Source organism: Momordica charantia (genome assembly GCF_013281855.1).
Source record: "Momordica charantia cultivar OHB3-1 chromosome 11 unlocalized genomic scaffold, Mcharantia_2.0 BLBB01000011.1, whole genome shotgun sequence".
Classification (NCBI taxonomy): Eukaryota; Viridiplantae; Streptophyta; class Magnoliopsida; order Cucurbitales; family Cucurbitaceae; genus Momordica; species Momordica charantia.
Genome location: NW_028275159.1, coordinates 14850993 through 14865797, shown reverse-complemented (window position 1 = coordinate 14865797; position 14805 = coordinate 14850993). Strand labels below are relative to the sequence as shown.

At 39.4% G+C, this 14805-nt stretch overlaps 1 protein-coding gene across 16 annotated transcripts in view; it reads left to right on the top strand.

Annotated features, from left to right (window-relative positions):
- Positions 1-2329: 2329 nt before the first annotated feature.
- The window catches only part of LOC111025120 (Protein kinase superfamily protein), a 77225-nt gene continuing 64749 nt past the window's right edge, over positions 2330-14805 (top strand). For 6 of the 16 annotated variants that reach the window (XM_088120312.1, XM_088120313.1, XM_088120310.1 and 3 more), the window contains exons 1-6: positions 2332-2812; positions 2963-3007; positions 3593-3631; positions 3997-4167; positions 12307-12459; positions 12650-12685. In XM_088120312.1, coding sequence (XP_087976438.1) covers positions 2438-2812; positions 2963-3007; positions 3593-3631; positions 3997-4167; positions 12307-12459; positions 12650-12685 — 819 coding nt within the window. In that variant the 5' untranslated portion in view covers positions 2332-2437. Of the gene's footprint in view, positions 2813-2962; positions 3118-3592; positions 3632-3996; positions 4168-12306; positions 12460-12649; positions 12686-14805 lie in introns of those variants that run through there. The other 10 variants (XM_088120318.1, XM_088120315.1, XM_088120325.1 and 7 more) reach the window with 8 other exon arrangements.

The window sequence follows — 14805 nt, the reverse complement described above, 5'->3', positions numbered from 1 at the left end:
AATTTATTAACTGCAAAGAATTTGAGTTTTGGTTAAATAGTTAGCATAGTTTGGTTGAATTGTGCAAGCCTTTATAAGTGTTATTAAACAGAGTAGCGTAGTGGAAGTGTGGTGAGAATTTGTCATAGTTTGTATTGCTAGTTGTTTAATCCTTTAGTGCGAGTGGTACTCTTTAGGTAGTTTTAGTAACGGTCCTCGTTTGGGATGTTGAAAATCCTGGGGCGTTACAGGGGGATCTGGTCCTCGGGTTGAGGAACTATTTCCACAGAAGGGCCCCTATCAGCCTTGGCAGACGGGCCCAGAGATACAAGAGTCGCAGAATTGATCGAAGCCACTTCCAATGCTGGCCATGCCGCCCGGAGAAAACTGGCCAATCTGAAGGAGAGGTCGAATTACGAGTTCGCGTCTTGTGGGCGAGACTGATGGTGGCTTCGTTCTTGTTGAAACCAGTACGATCAGATGGACGGTGTTTGGCTAGCCTTTCATTCGTTATAATAAGAGTAGGGACTCTTTGGCCCAAGGAATTGCAAGAATCTTCTTCAGAACGCTATCCATCCAAGAGGCGACAGGAGGGGTCCTACCCGGGAATATTACCAAGGAAAATCAGAAACTCAAAAGGCCATCATAGCTGATAAAGAAAGTAGAGATAGAAGATTTTTGTAAGAACATATCTTGCTTCCTAAAGCAACTGAACACGCGTTCGGCCACCGGACTGTCACTGACTAGCCACTACCCATCGACGAAGAACCAGTGATCCTTCCAGTTCATGTTCGAAGTCGGAGCATTGAAGAACATCCCTTGGCGAGAATTTAGGCTGAAGAACCTGGGGAAGCCTCTTATGGACTTCATCATAGTTATAGTAGACAGTAGCGAGAAAGTCATCGCCTCGCCCCCTCCCAGCTCTGGCCACGGGATGCCCAGCACCATCAGAGTGCCCCACGCATTGGGAGCCAGTTGAGCTAGAGCCACGCTGGTGAAAACTAGGAACTCCCGAGCGAAAAAGGAGAGGGGAAGTCTGACCCCATTTCAGAACATCTGCGGGTAGAAACTCACCCAACCTGGCGGAGAGGTGTCTATTCTTTCATCCGTAGATGGAAGGCGCATGAGGACGTAATCGGAGATGCGGTAAGTGTTGCGGAGATCCGAAAGGTCTTTTTTGGTGGTCAGCGACGGGATGTGATGGACGAACGGGCGGCGAGCCATGGAAGCAATAAATCTAGAAAGAAGGCAAAGAAGCAAAGACGTAAAAAGGGGGGTGATCATCACCCTGCATGCGGATGGATTTAAAAAATCTCTGAACGTCGTTTCGAATCCCAAAGGGCTTGAAGATCGCAGCCGTCGACCCCACAGCTTCAAAAACTACACCAGAGATGCGATTGCTCACGAAACAGTCGCGGGCATGTGTCCCCTCGTCACAACGGCCATACGCATTGACGACTAATCTACGCAAACACAATAACTTGCAGGCCCCACAAATCGATTCGTAAAGATACTAACAGGATGCGCACACGCCCTATCTGACCCCAAACGCTTTTTGGTCCAACCCACCAATCGACAAAGTGGCCAGGCCCTAAAAGAGGGCTAACTGTTATGGGTGGCATTCGAGCAGGACACGCGTTCGTCCCTCCGCAAACGTGGGCCCACTGAGAACGACCTTCTCAAGAAGGGTGTCGCCGAGTAGAAGACGTGTTTGCTCACGACGGGACGAAGGACTACAAACGGTTACGCTCCGTACGTGGCCTTAGCTGGCGGTGCGTGGTATCGGTATGACGGGCGCATCCGGTGGCCCTGAGCGACATGTCAAAGGGCGTAGGCAGCAAGCGACCCTACACTGTCGGGAACGCGCCCCTGCCACCTCCAACCGTCGTCCATCCTGGTCGGCCCTCCGAGACTATAAAAGGGAAGACGATCCTCCACACTAAGTGAAAAACATGTCACTAATACTTTTGGTGTCTTATTCCTATTTCTATTTTGATTACTAACTTGGGCATCGAAGTGGATTAGGCGTCGAACTAAATTAGGCGGGACACCGCACCGACGTCGAGTTCTTTGGTTGCAGGTTCGGTCGATTCAAGGCCCGACTGCTTGTTTGGGCACCAAGTGGCCCTCTACCAAAATTCGCCGTCAACAAAATTAAAAGGGTAATTAAGTAAAGCTGAAAACTTACCAAATTAAAAAAATAAAAAAATTATAGTAGTTACTAGTTAAAAAAAAGAAAGAATCGAAGTTTGAAGTGGAAAAATGACTCCTTTTATTTATTTATTATTGGTTGTTTTATTTTATTTTTTTCCTGTGAAGATAAAGAAAGAGCAGATAAAGAACACGTGGATCACAATATAGCCGTTAGAACGCCCATTTCTTCGGCTCTTCGTTTCTACGGAAACTGCGAAAGCAAAACCTTCTGAAATTCTCTCACTGATTTTCTAAATTCAACAGAATGTTACTTCTTTCTTCTCCTTCATCCTCCTCATTTTCCGCCATTGTTGAATTCAAGCGCCATCCTCTGTTCCATTTTCACGTCTCTCCTACTTTTCGTATCTCTCTCTCGCCCCGTCGGATCTTCCTCCGATGTGCCGCCAATGGAACCACAGCCGTCGACTCTTTCACCGAGAAGTCCGGTTACCTCTTTGATCTAAGCGAATACGAGGCCGAGTCCTTGGCCGAGTACAGCGTCTCGAAGATCGCCGCCATTTATCGGAGGAAGCCGCTGGTTGTTCTTCGGAGATTTCTTCAGGTCGGCTCCACTTTCGGTCGGTGGTTCGGTCTCCGATTCATCGATGATTTGAGGGAAAGGTCGGACCTCATGTTCGAGGTGAGAGCATAATTTCCCTTTCAGTGGAAGTCCTTGCTATTAGGTCATCTATTATTACGGTTAAATTCAATCTGTTTATTTTATAAAAAATTCTCAATCTGTTTATATCTAGATAAATTTTGGTTTGTAATTTCGTTGAAATCTTTGCAGGTCAGAGCTGCTGAGCTTAGGAATATATTAGTGGAGCTCGGTCCGGTATTTTCACGGCACTTTCCCTGATTTATACCGTATAATTATGCCTAACAGAATAAGAATAACATCATCCAACTGAGGTTCTGTTTCTAAAAATGTCTTCATCCCAACTGGTATCTATGAATTTGACCATAGTACCCTTGAAATTATTTATTTATTTTTCTTGTTAACAGATATCAGTTTCTTATAATGGAAAGTCATTCTAAAATTTCTAAAATACCAGGACATCAAGTGGCCCCTTTTGCTTTTAGTTATGCTTTTTGGGAAATTGTTTATTGAAAATATAATTCTTAATTAATGTCTAAATATTAAATTAGTTTTTGATCTTGAGCGTCATTCATATAGCATTAATTTTAGAATCAATTAATTTCCTTTTGCTTTTAGTTATGCTTTTTGGGAAATTGTTTATTGAAAATATAATTCTTAATTAATGTCTAAATATTAAATTAGTTTTTGATCTTGAGCGTCATTCATATAGCATTAATTTTAGAATCAATTAATTTCATATCTTCCTTATTGGGATATGTTCAACAGAAGCCTTGTCTGCATCTATCATGGCTTTATTTCACTGTGTTTATTTCATTGCAGGCATACATCAAAGTTGCTCAGGCTATCTCATCTCGAGCTGTAAGTTTTTTTTTTTTTTGTTAAAAATTTCTTCAAAGTAGCCAGGAAATTGTTATGATAGTATTATCCCACGTCTTGTAATTTTCTATTTGCATACGCTGTCTAACACGAGACAGAAAGAGTAACTTATCCTCTTGACAATTCTACTTCTCTTAATCTCTCTATGTTTGAAAAGATAGCTATTAAAAAAATAAAAATTAAGTCTGTCAAGGCCATGAATTATTTTAGATGGGTGAACATAATATTTACAAACTTTATTTTCAAACAACTTTCTATTTTCTTCGTAGATTTATATTTAAAGTCTTGACTGAGATGACCCTTTTAGACATTTCATGTAGTGTGTTGTTCATGTATATATTTTGCAGGATTTGATACCACCTTCTTACTTGGATGAACTCTCACTTCTACAAGATCAAATAGCTCCATTCTCATCTGAACTGGCTTTTGATACCATTGAACGAGAACTTAATATACCACTGGATGAGCTTTTCTCTGAGATATCACCAGAGCCAACTGCTGCAGCATCTCTTGGGCAGGTTTTATCTAATACTGTGGTTGTATTATATTTAGGTAAAATATGTTAATCGTCTTGGAAAGTAAAAATTCAACATGATCAATAATATATCGAAATATTGCATAAACATCTCTCAAGATTCAATTTCATTCTGATTCTCTTTGCCAAAATTTTCTTTAATCTATTTAACAAAATGATAACATGATAGCTATCCAAAAAAAAAAAAAAGAAAAACGAAAACAATATGGCACATCACATGGCTTGCTATTCTCTCTCTGTATCTCTCTCATGAAAGCTCCCTGTAACAAAAGAGGAACTATCATAGGATAGAGTGCTCCTTGGACGTTGAGGTGAGCTATCCACTAGCACTCGAGTTCCTTTTTTTTTTTTTTTCCCTTTCTTTCCTTGAGTGAGACTGAGGGAGCAATCAAGTTTCACGTTGACGATGGTAGATGAGAAATATTATAAGCCTAGATGACAATGTTGGATGTTGTAAATGCTTCGAAGGATGGCCGAATAGTGCCTTTAAATGGGAGGGATATCTTGCATGCCTTGTAATAAAGAGTTTTTTCTTTTAAACCAAAGGGTCTGAAGAGGAGCAGGTTTGTTTTTCTATCTAAAACCAGATTGGCGGTCATTTTTTGGGTGCAGTTTCATATTTTTACAAGAAGTTTTGGTTGGTGAGGATTTTGAAGAGCCTTTTGGGTGTGGGCAGGATATCTAAGAGTCTTTTGGGTGTTGATTGTTTGTGTGAGAGCCCTAATAGGGGTAGTTTGGGAATAGTATTAGGATGGTAGTTAGGGGTGTTATGGTAATTAGTTAAGGGTGAGTTTGTTATAAATAAAAGTATCAGGGAGAGAGGGGATGTATCTTGGAGAACAGTATTTTGGTGAGGAACTTGAGAGAGTTCTTGGGAGAGAGATAGTCCTCTTGAAAGGCTGTCGATATTGTAGTTTCTGTTTGAGATTGCAATATAGTTATCTCGTTAGGTTCTTGTATTTGGGATCCTAACAAATTGGTATCAGAGCAAGTTCATCTTGGCCATGGATCTTTCATTCGAGACACTGACGAAGTTACGGAGGTTGCTGATAGAAATGAGGTTCTAGAGAGTGTTGATCGAAATGAGAGAACATTGGGAGGAAATTGATCGAATGAACAAAAAAAATGCAAAAAGATTCCGCAGAATGCAGAACAAAGCATGTTACAATGGAAAAAGAGATATCAAGAATGGAAGAAGCAGCGCGAATACTATTTGAAAGCAGGGGGGAAGAGTTGCTGAAAGGCGATGATCGTACCCATGAACGTGGACTGGAGCTCGATGGAAAGTCAACCGAGGTGTGAAAAGGTCAGCGTGCAAGGATTCATCAAGAACGGATGAGAAAAATTATTCTCAACCGAGCGTGAAGAAGTTGGGAAGGAGAAGAAGAAGGCAACATCAACCACAAAATTTTGAAAAGAGGGATGAATTTGAAATCAAAGTCCGACGAAATTCGAAGATCGGGCGAGTTGAGTTGATGAATGTTGCGACTGAGGCTGGAGTTCCAAAGGGAGGTCGACCATGGATGGTTCCGTGGCGAGAATCGAAAACTCGTAGGGGAAGGAGTTTTAATAATCATTGGAGAAAAGGTGTAAGTAACAACGAAAACAAAAGGAAAGAGAGACATAAGACAGATGGAAGACATCGTCGGCGAAAGCAGGTATGGTCGGAGAAGAAGCTTAGGAGGAAGCGCCGATGGAAGTTGTGCGAAGAAGCAACCATGGAGGTTTAAGGAGAAGGGGGTCGCAAGAGAAAGAGGGAAGAAGGAACCCTAACCACGTGAGTCACGTGAAGGGTAAGGAAGAAGAAGATTCTGTAGAAAAGTTGGACCCTGGGCCGTAAGAGAGAACTGGGTTGAGAGGACTGCAATTAAACGACTTTGGAGTGGCCCATTTTGATTCAGAAAAGGAGGTTGGGCAAGATAGGTTTGGGTTTCGGGTCGGGTCAAGATTTGTTTTAAATCCAAACCCAAAACCCGACCCGAAATGGCATAACCCTACCCATGAGATGGGCGAAACCCTAGTAGCCGTCATTGGGAAATTCCATCGTAACCCCAATGTGATGCCGTCGTCCATTTTCTCAATGTCCGCTGCCATCCGCAACTCAGGCATCCACGGTCAGCCATCACCGTTTGCCAGTGCCGCCGTTCGTCATACGTCGTGATGCACCATCGTCCGTCGCCGTCGTCACATTACACTGCCGCCGTCACATTACACTGCCGCCGTCGGCTATCCACTTGTGCCACCGCTGATCATCTGCCTGCACGATTGTCCGTCGTTCGCCTACGCCATTGTCGGTCGCCTGCCTCCTTGTGCCACCATTCTCCACCAACTACTGCACGATCCAATATGTGCTGTTGTCCCGTTAAAACAGAAAATTCAGCTAGGGGTTAATATATGGCTAGGTTTCTGATTCCGTTGGTGTAAAAAAAAAGGTAAATTTGTTTTTGTGTATGCACACCTTGAAGACAAGGTGTCTTTGAAGGGTGGAGTAATATGAGAGCCCTAATAGAGGTAGTTTGAGAATAGTATTAGGATGATAGATAGGGGTGTGGTAATTAGTTAAGGGTGAGTTTGTTATAAGTAGAAGTATGGAGTGAGGGGAGATATCATGGAGAACAGTATTTTGGTGAGGAACTTGAGAGATTTCTTGGGAGAGAGATAGCCCTCTCGAAAAGCCATTGATATTGTAATTTCTAGAGATTGCAATATAGTTATCTCGTTAGGTTCTTATATTTGGGATCCTAACAATTTGTTCTGTGTTAGAGTATATATTAGTATATTTTATATTCTTGTATTAATATTAATTTGTCATTTACCTTCTCCTTATAGGATTAGGTCAACCTTGAATATTTATATATATATATAGACTTTAATAATGAGAATACAACATATTGGACTCTCTCCAACCTTAGTCTCTACATGGTATCAAAGCTCTAGGTTTCTTCTAAATGCCCATTAGGGTTTTGTCCCTTAGGGTTTTTGTTTATTGTTATCCAACACAACTCACTACGACCGTCGTCACCGCCGACCACCGCCACCGCCGCTGTCGACTGCCGCGGTTTGCTGATTCGCCAACGCTGCTGTTTTCCAATTGCTATTCATGGGTTTCGTCTCACCGTTCTTCGCACCTTCGTCGCTGCCAGTCGCCGTGCGCTTCCGTCACCGCCAATCGCCTTCGCCCCTCTGGTTGTCGTGAGGTAGCACTTAGGGTTTCTAGTTTCAGAAAACACCTGATCCGATTCAAGCGGTCCAGTTCAACCGGTTTGGTTTCAAGTAGTTTGGTTCATGAATTCAGGTTCGGTTCGGCCTGGTTCGTCACATTCCGGTTCGGTTTGGTTGATTTATACCGATTCTGGTTCGGTTCGTTTGTTTCAGTTCAATTGGTTTGGTTCACTTGGCTCTGTTCAATTGGTTTAGTTCGATTCCCTTTCCTCCTTCAGATTTGGTTTGGTCTGTTTCAGTGCCGTTTTTGTTTGTGTCCATATTGTTGAAGTTGAGAAGAAATTAATGGTAACGATTTCTACAGAAGAGTTTGCTAAATTCCAACAGTATCAAGAGTCATTGATGGCATCATCCTCTAATCCAATCACTGTCATTCCTGATTTAGGTAATACCAATAAATGTCTTATTTCCTCCGTGTCAAAATGGGTCATTGAATCTGGTGTTACGAATCATATGTCAGGTAACCCCAATTTATTTGCTACCTTTTCACCATCTACATCTTTAACTGATGTTAAAATAGCGGATGACACCACTTCTCCTGTTCTTGGCTCTGGCACAGTGCATCTCTCTAAAACTTTTTCATTGATCTCTGTTTTAAATTTGCCACAATTTTCTTTTAATTTGATCTCTGTCAGTAAACTTACTCGTGATCTCAATTATTGTGTCTTATTCTTTCCTAGTTATTGCTTATTTCAGGATCTTAAAACAAAGAAGACTATTGGTAAAGGGCAATCTAATGGCCTCTACACGTTTGATACACAAATACCTACAGCCATCGTTTGCACTCGAGTGCCAACTCCATTCGAAGAACATTGTCGTTTGGGTCATCCATCTCTCTCCGTGTTAAAGAGTCTCCGTCATCAATTTCATAGTTTGCATTCTTTAAATTGTGAGTCATGTCAATTTGGTAAGTTTCATCGTCTCACTTCCTATCCTAGAGTCAATACACGAGCTAATGCTCTTTTTGAATTAGTCCATTCTGATGTTTGGGGTCCTTGTCCTATTGAGTCCAAAAATGGATTTCGGTATTTTGTTACTTTTGTCGATGATTTCTCTCGTGTAACTTGGTTATATTTGATGAAACATCGTTCTGAGTTACTTTCTCATTTTCGTAACTTTCATGCTGAAATTCGAACTCAATTTGGTGGCTCTCTTAAAGTTCTACGGAGTGATAATGCTAAGGAATATTTTTCTGGTGCTCTTGGCTCCTATTTAAGTGAACATGGTATTATTCATCAATCCTCGTGTGTTGATACTCCGTCTCAAAATGGAGTTGCAGAAAGGAAAAGTAGACATCTTCTCGAAACAGCAAGAGCCTTAATGTTTCAAATGCATGTTCCAAAATACTTTTGGGCTGATGCTGTTTCGACGGCTTGCTTCTTGATTAATCGCATGCCTTCGTCAGTTCTTAAGGGTGGAATTCCTTATCGTACTCTGTGTCCTACGCAACCTTTATTTTCTATTAAACCTAAAATATTTGGTTGCACTTGTTTCGTTCGGGATGTTCGCCTCCAGCTCACCAAATTAGACCCTAAGTCATTGAAATGCGTTTTCCTTGGTTACTCTCGTGTTCAAAAAGAATATCGATGTTATTGTCCTGATCTCAATAGATATCTTGTCTCTCCTGACGTTACGTTCTTTGAAAATACTTCTTTTTCATCGTCCTTGAGTACCAGTCAGGGGGAGCAGTCACAGGAAGATGATACCTTTCTTGTCTATTCTATTGTCTCTACTTCTACTGAAGAACTTCCCCTCTGCGCCTGATCCTTCTCTCCCCACTATTACTCAAGTTTATTCTCGTCGGCAACCTCCTACGGACTTATGCCCTATACCAGCAGCTTCTTTGCCTGTGGATCCAGGAACGAGTGATGACCTTCCTATTGCCCTTCGAAAAGGTAAGCGTAAGTGTACTTATCCTGTTTCTTCTTTTGTTTCATATAACCATTTATCATCATCTACTTGTTCGTTTATTGCATCCCTTGAATTTGTATCTATTCCTAAAACTGTTCGTGAAGCTTTGTCTCATCCTGGTTGGCGGGCTGCTATGTTCGAGGAGATGACTGCCTTAGATGACAATGGTACTTGGGATTTAGTGTCTCTTCCTGCAGGAGAGAAACCTATCGGTTGTAAATGGGTGTTTGCTGTTAAAGTTCATCCGGATGGATCAATTGCCCGTTTGAAAGCTCGCCTTGTTGCTAAAGGATATGCGCAAACTTACGGAATTGATTATTCTGATACTTTTTCTTTTTCTCCGGTTGCTAAATTGACTTCTGTCAGGTTATTCATTTCATTGGCATCTATTCACCATTGGCCCTTGCATCAACTTGATATTAAAAATGCATTCCTCCATGGTGATCTTTAAGAAGAAGTTTATATAGAGCAACCACCAGGTTTTGTTGCTCAGGGGGAGCATGGAAATGTATGTCGCCTTCGTAAATCCTTATATGGGTTGAAACAAAGTCCGCGAGCATGGTTTGGAAAGTTCAGTCAGGTGATTGAGAATTTTGGAATGAAGAAGAGTAAGTCAGATCATTCTGTTTTTTATAAAAGGTCTGAGTCTGGTGTTATCTTACTAGTGGTATATGTTGATGATATTGTGATTACTGGTAATGATTCATCAGGCATCCTATCACTCAAGTCTTTTCTTCATAGTCAATTTCATACTAAAGATTTGGGAATGTTGAAATATTTGTTAGGAATTGAAGTAACAAGGAGCAAGAAGGGGATCCTTTTGTCACAAAGAAAGTATGTACTTGACTTGTTAACTGAAACAGGAAAGTTAGCTGCTAAGCCGCGTAGTACCCCAATGATACCTAATTTACAACTTACAAAGGAAGATGAGTTGTTGAAAGATCCTGAGAAGTATAGGAGATTAGTAGGGAAGCTGAATTATCTTACGGTTACGAGGCCAGACATAGCTTATCCAGTCAGTATTATGAGTCAGTTTATGAGTTCTCCTACGACTGACCATTGGATCGCATTGGAACATATTCTATGTTATTTGAAAGGTGCTCCTGGATGCGGCTTGTTATATAAAGATCATGGTCATCTTAATATTGAATGTTTTTTAGATGCTGATTGGGCAGGTTCTAAGGAAGATAGAAGATCAACCTCAGGATATTGTGTATTTATCGGAGGTAATTTAGTTTCTTGGAAAAGTAAGAAACAAAACGTGGTGTTGCGTTCGAGTGCTGAATCAAAATATAGAGCTATGTCACAGTCGGTGTGTGAATTAGTATGGATACATCAGCTTCTGACTGAATTGGGATTTGACATCACCACTCCAATGAAACTTTGGTGTGATAATCAAGCAGCTCTTCATATTGCATTTAATCCAGTATTTCATGAACGAACCAAACACATTGAAGTTGATTGTCATTATGTACGTGAGAAAATACAGCAAGGATTGGTGACTACAGGGGTATGTGAAGACTGGAGATCAGCTAGGAGATGTGTAAAGCATTGAATGGAGCACGAATAGATTATTTGTCTAACAAGTTGGACATGATTAACATATATGCACCAACTTGAGGGGGAGTGTTAGAGTATATATTAGTATATTTTATATTCTTATATTAATATTAATTTGTCATTTACCTTCTCCTTATAGGATTAGGTCAACCTTGTATATTTGTCTATATATATAGACTTTAATAATGAGAATACAACACATTGGATTCTCTCCGACCTTAGTCTCTACATTCTGCATTAAATACTTTTTCAGTTTTCAAGGCTATCTGGTTGGCGCATGGTTACCCTAGGCGGCTTTTCAATTAAGGATTTTTGGATTTTGAAAAGTCTCTTTGCAGACATTAATCTTTAATTCAGGGATTTCATTGGTTGATGGTTCGATTCCCAAGAAACCATTCTCCTTCTTCTATTCGTTGGCCTAAGAAGTTGAACACTGCCTCTGTTTTTATTATTTATAGCAAGGGATTTTTGAAGCTTCTCTCTGTTTCTAAGAGGTTTGAGAGGTGTTCTTTGGCAGCATGGATACTTCCCTGGATTTATCTAAAAAATTCATGGTTTCTACCCTCAAATACATCTCTAGTCTTTCTCCTTCAAAATTGGATGCATATTTTGTCTTTCTTAACTTCGAGCTTGTCAAGCTTTGTGAAGAATGGGTAACGTTATTAGAAGAGTATACTAGAAAAAGGTTGGAGATACAAGCTGATTGGGATAGAGAAAAAGCTGAAATTCGAGCCAAATTTTCTAAGGAACTCAAAGTCCTCTTTCCAGAAGATAAAGATGGAGCTGATGAAGTGCTCAAAGTTAAAGGCTCTTTTAAAGTTATCCTTTTCATGTCCTCGCATCTTGGTGGATTGCTTTGATTGGATGATCTTATTGTTGGCTTCATTGTTCTTATATTGATTGGATCGCTCCTTGTTGAGCCTCTTTTTTGCTTGGTTCATTTTTCGTTTTCTTTCACTACTCTGGGAGTTTGTATCTTTGAACTTTTTCTTCTCTTCTGTTGGTTTTATATATTTAATATATAATTATTGTAATTATTTACTTTTTATTTATTATGCAGGAGTTTATATTCCCTTTATCATTTGTAATTAGGACTTTATAGTTCTAGTTTCCTTGTTAAGGATAGTTTCTCACCTATATTTAAAAGTGGCTAGGGTTTTATATTTTAATATTCTTCCTTTTAAAATTGACCTTTCATATATCAATGTTGTTTCTTCTAAAAAAAATAGTTCCTAGTTGGTTAGTGTTTCCTTGTGTTATTTTCCTTTTTCGTTTTTCCTGTATTTGTTATTTAGGCTAGCCTTTTTTTTGGAAACTTTATTTAGACTAGCTTTGTATCCATCCTTTTCAGGTAAGCAAGAAGTTTTCTTTATCATTCACACAAACAACTCCAAACAAGTAAATTGGCCTTTCTTCCCTAAAAATATAGGTTTATAAAGCTAGGCTTCGACATAATGGGCAAGTTGTTGCTGTCAAAGTTCAAAGGCCTGGAGTTCAGGCTGCTATATCCTTGGATATCTTGATCTTGCGCTATTTAGCAGCTGTATTTCGCAAAGTTGCCAAATTAAATACCGATCTTCAGGTAACCTATGAACATTATTCTAAAAGAGCACACCCATTAAAGAACATTCTTGGTTCTCATTACCATGTATGTAAATGCCCCCTTCCCTCAGTTTCTTTTAGGACTAAGTGAGCTTGGTTGTGCAAAATTTCAACCCACATTCCATATTTGTCATCACATATAATTTGAGCTAATGACTTTCAATATGCAGGCGGTTGTTGATGAATGGGCAACAAGTCTTTTCAAAGTATGTATTATGTTCCATATCTTGAACTCAAACTAATTTGTTGGTTTATCATTTTTGAATATTAGCGGTAAATATTAATGATTATTTTATTCTTATTTCCTTTTCTTTATTGAGCCTTTCTATATAAGAAGGATATGTAAGTATTTCTTACTTTTGATATACGGAATATACAAATATTTTATTCCATCTAAATCAAGTAGGACACTTTTTTAAAGCAATGAAGTTTCCATGATAGTGCTTCAAGCATCCTTCTAATCCATATACCTTCACAAATTTCATGAGCCAATGCTCTAAACTTTGATTCAGCACTACTCCTGGCCACTACATTTTGTTTTTTGCTCCTCCATGTAACTAGATTTCCTCCAACAAAGGAACAATAACCAGAAGTAGATCTTCTATCAGTAGTGCTTCCCGCCCAATCTACATCAGTATAAACTTCTACTTGGAAGTGGTTATTCTTTTCATATAGAATACCTTTTCCAGGAGTTCCCTTCAAATATCTCAAGATTCTGTAGACAGCTTCAAAATGAGTTGGTCCAGGTGCATGCATGAATTGACTTGCCATACTTACAGCAAATTCAATATCTTGTCGTGTATGTGATAGATAAATTAATCTTCCCACAAGCCTCTTATATTGTTCCCTATCCTTTATTTCTTCTGCATTTTCTGCTTGTAATTTCAAGTTAGGTTCAATAGGAGTTTCTGCAATCCTGCAACCAAGCAATCCTGTTTCTCCAAGTAAGTCAAGAACATATTTTCTTTGATTAACGAATATACCTTTCTTCGATCTTGCAAATTTCATCCCTAGAAAATATTTTAATGTTCCCAAGTCCTTGATTTGAAACTCACTTGCCAGATTTTTCTTAAGATCAGCTAGTCCTACTTCATCATCACCGGTGAGAATAATATCATCTACATGGACAATCAGAATTGAGATTTTATTATTCTCAAAGTGTTTATAAAATATAGTATGGTCAGCTTGACTTTGAAGAAATCGATAACTTGATATGACTTTTTCGAATCGTTTGATCCAAGCTCTAGGAGACTGTTTGAGGCCATAGAGAGATTTCTTTAATTTGCAGATTTTATTCCATCCGAGTTCCTTTTCAAAACCTGGAGGCAAATTCATAAAAACTTCTTCCTCAAGGTTGCCATTAAGAAAAACATTTTTCACATCAAGCTGGTAGAGAGGCCAATCTGAATTAACTGCAAGAGACAAAAGAACTCTAATAGAGTTAATTTTTGCAATAGGAGCAAATGTTTCCTGATAATCTATCCCGTAGGTTTGAGTGAAACATTTAGCTACCAATCCAGCCTTGTATCTCTCGATGCTACCTTCTGCATTACATTTTACGGTAAACACCCATTTACATCCCACTGGTTTCTTATCTTTTGGCAACTCTACTATCTCCCAAGTACTGTTTTGCTTTAGAGCATTCATCTCCTCCATGACAGCTAGTTTCCAATTTGGATCTTCTAAAGCTTCATGTATATTCCTTGGAACAAACAAATTAGTCATCCTAGATGTGAAGGTCTTATGACTATTTGATAGTTTTTCATATGAAATGTAGTTCGAAATAGGATATTTGGTACAACTTCGAACACCTTTTCTAATGGCTATGGGAGCATCAAGGTCAGAGACAACAAGTGAATTATTTTGAAAATTTGAAGAAGAGGGATTACCAGACAAAGTTGAAGAGGGAGGATTATCAGACTGTTCAGTTTCATTTCTCGAAGTCTGAGATTGGCTTTGTGAAGGAGTAACTATTTGATCTTGGTTCCTCTCATTGAATTTCCTTCTAGTATAAAACTTTAACTCAGAATTAGGATTCGCAGAATCGTTTTGTAGTATTTCTCCCCCTGATTGGACAATTTCTATACTTGACATCGAAAGACTAGTAAAATCCGAACAGATAGGACTAGGAAGAGGAACAGAAATATCCCAAATATTATCTTCCAAATTCATTTTCTCCCCCTGAAGAGAATGTTGGGTAAAATATGGTTGATTTTCTAAAAAAGACACATCCATACTCACAAAAAGTTTTTTTGTCTGAGGATCAAAACATTTATAACCCTTTTGACCTGAAGCCTAGCCTAAGAAAATACATTTAATAGCGCAA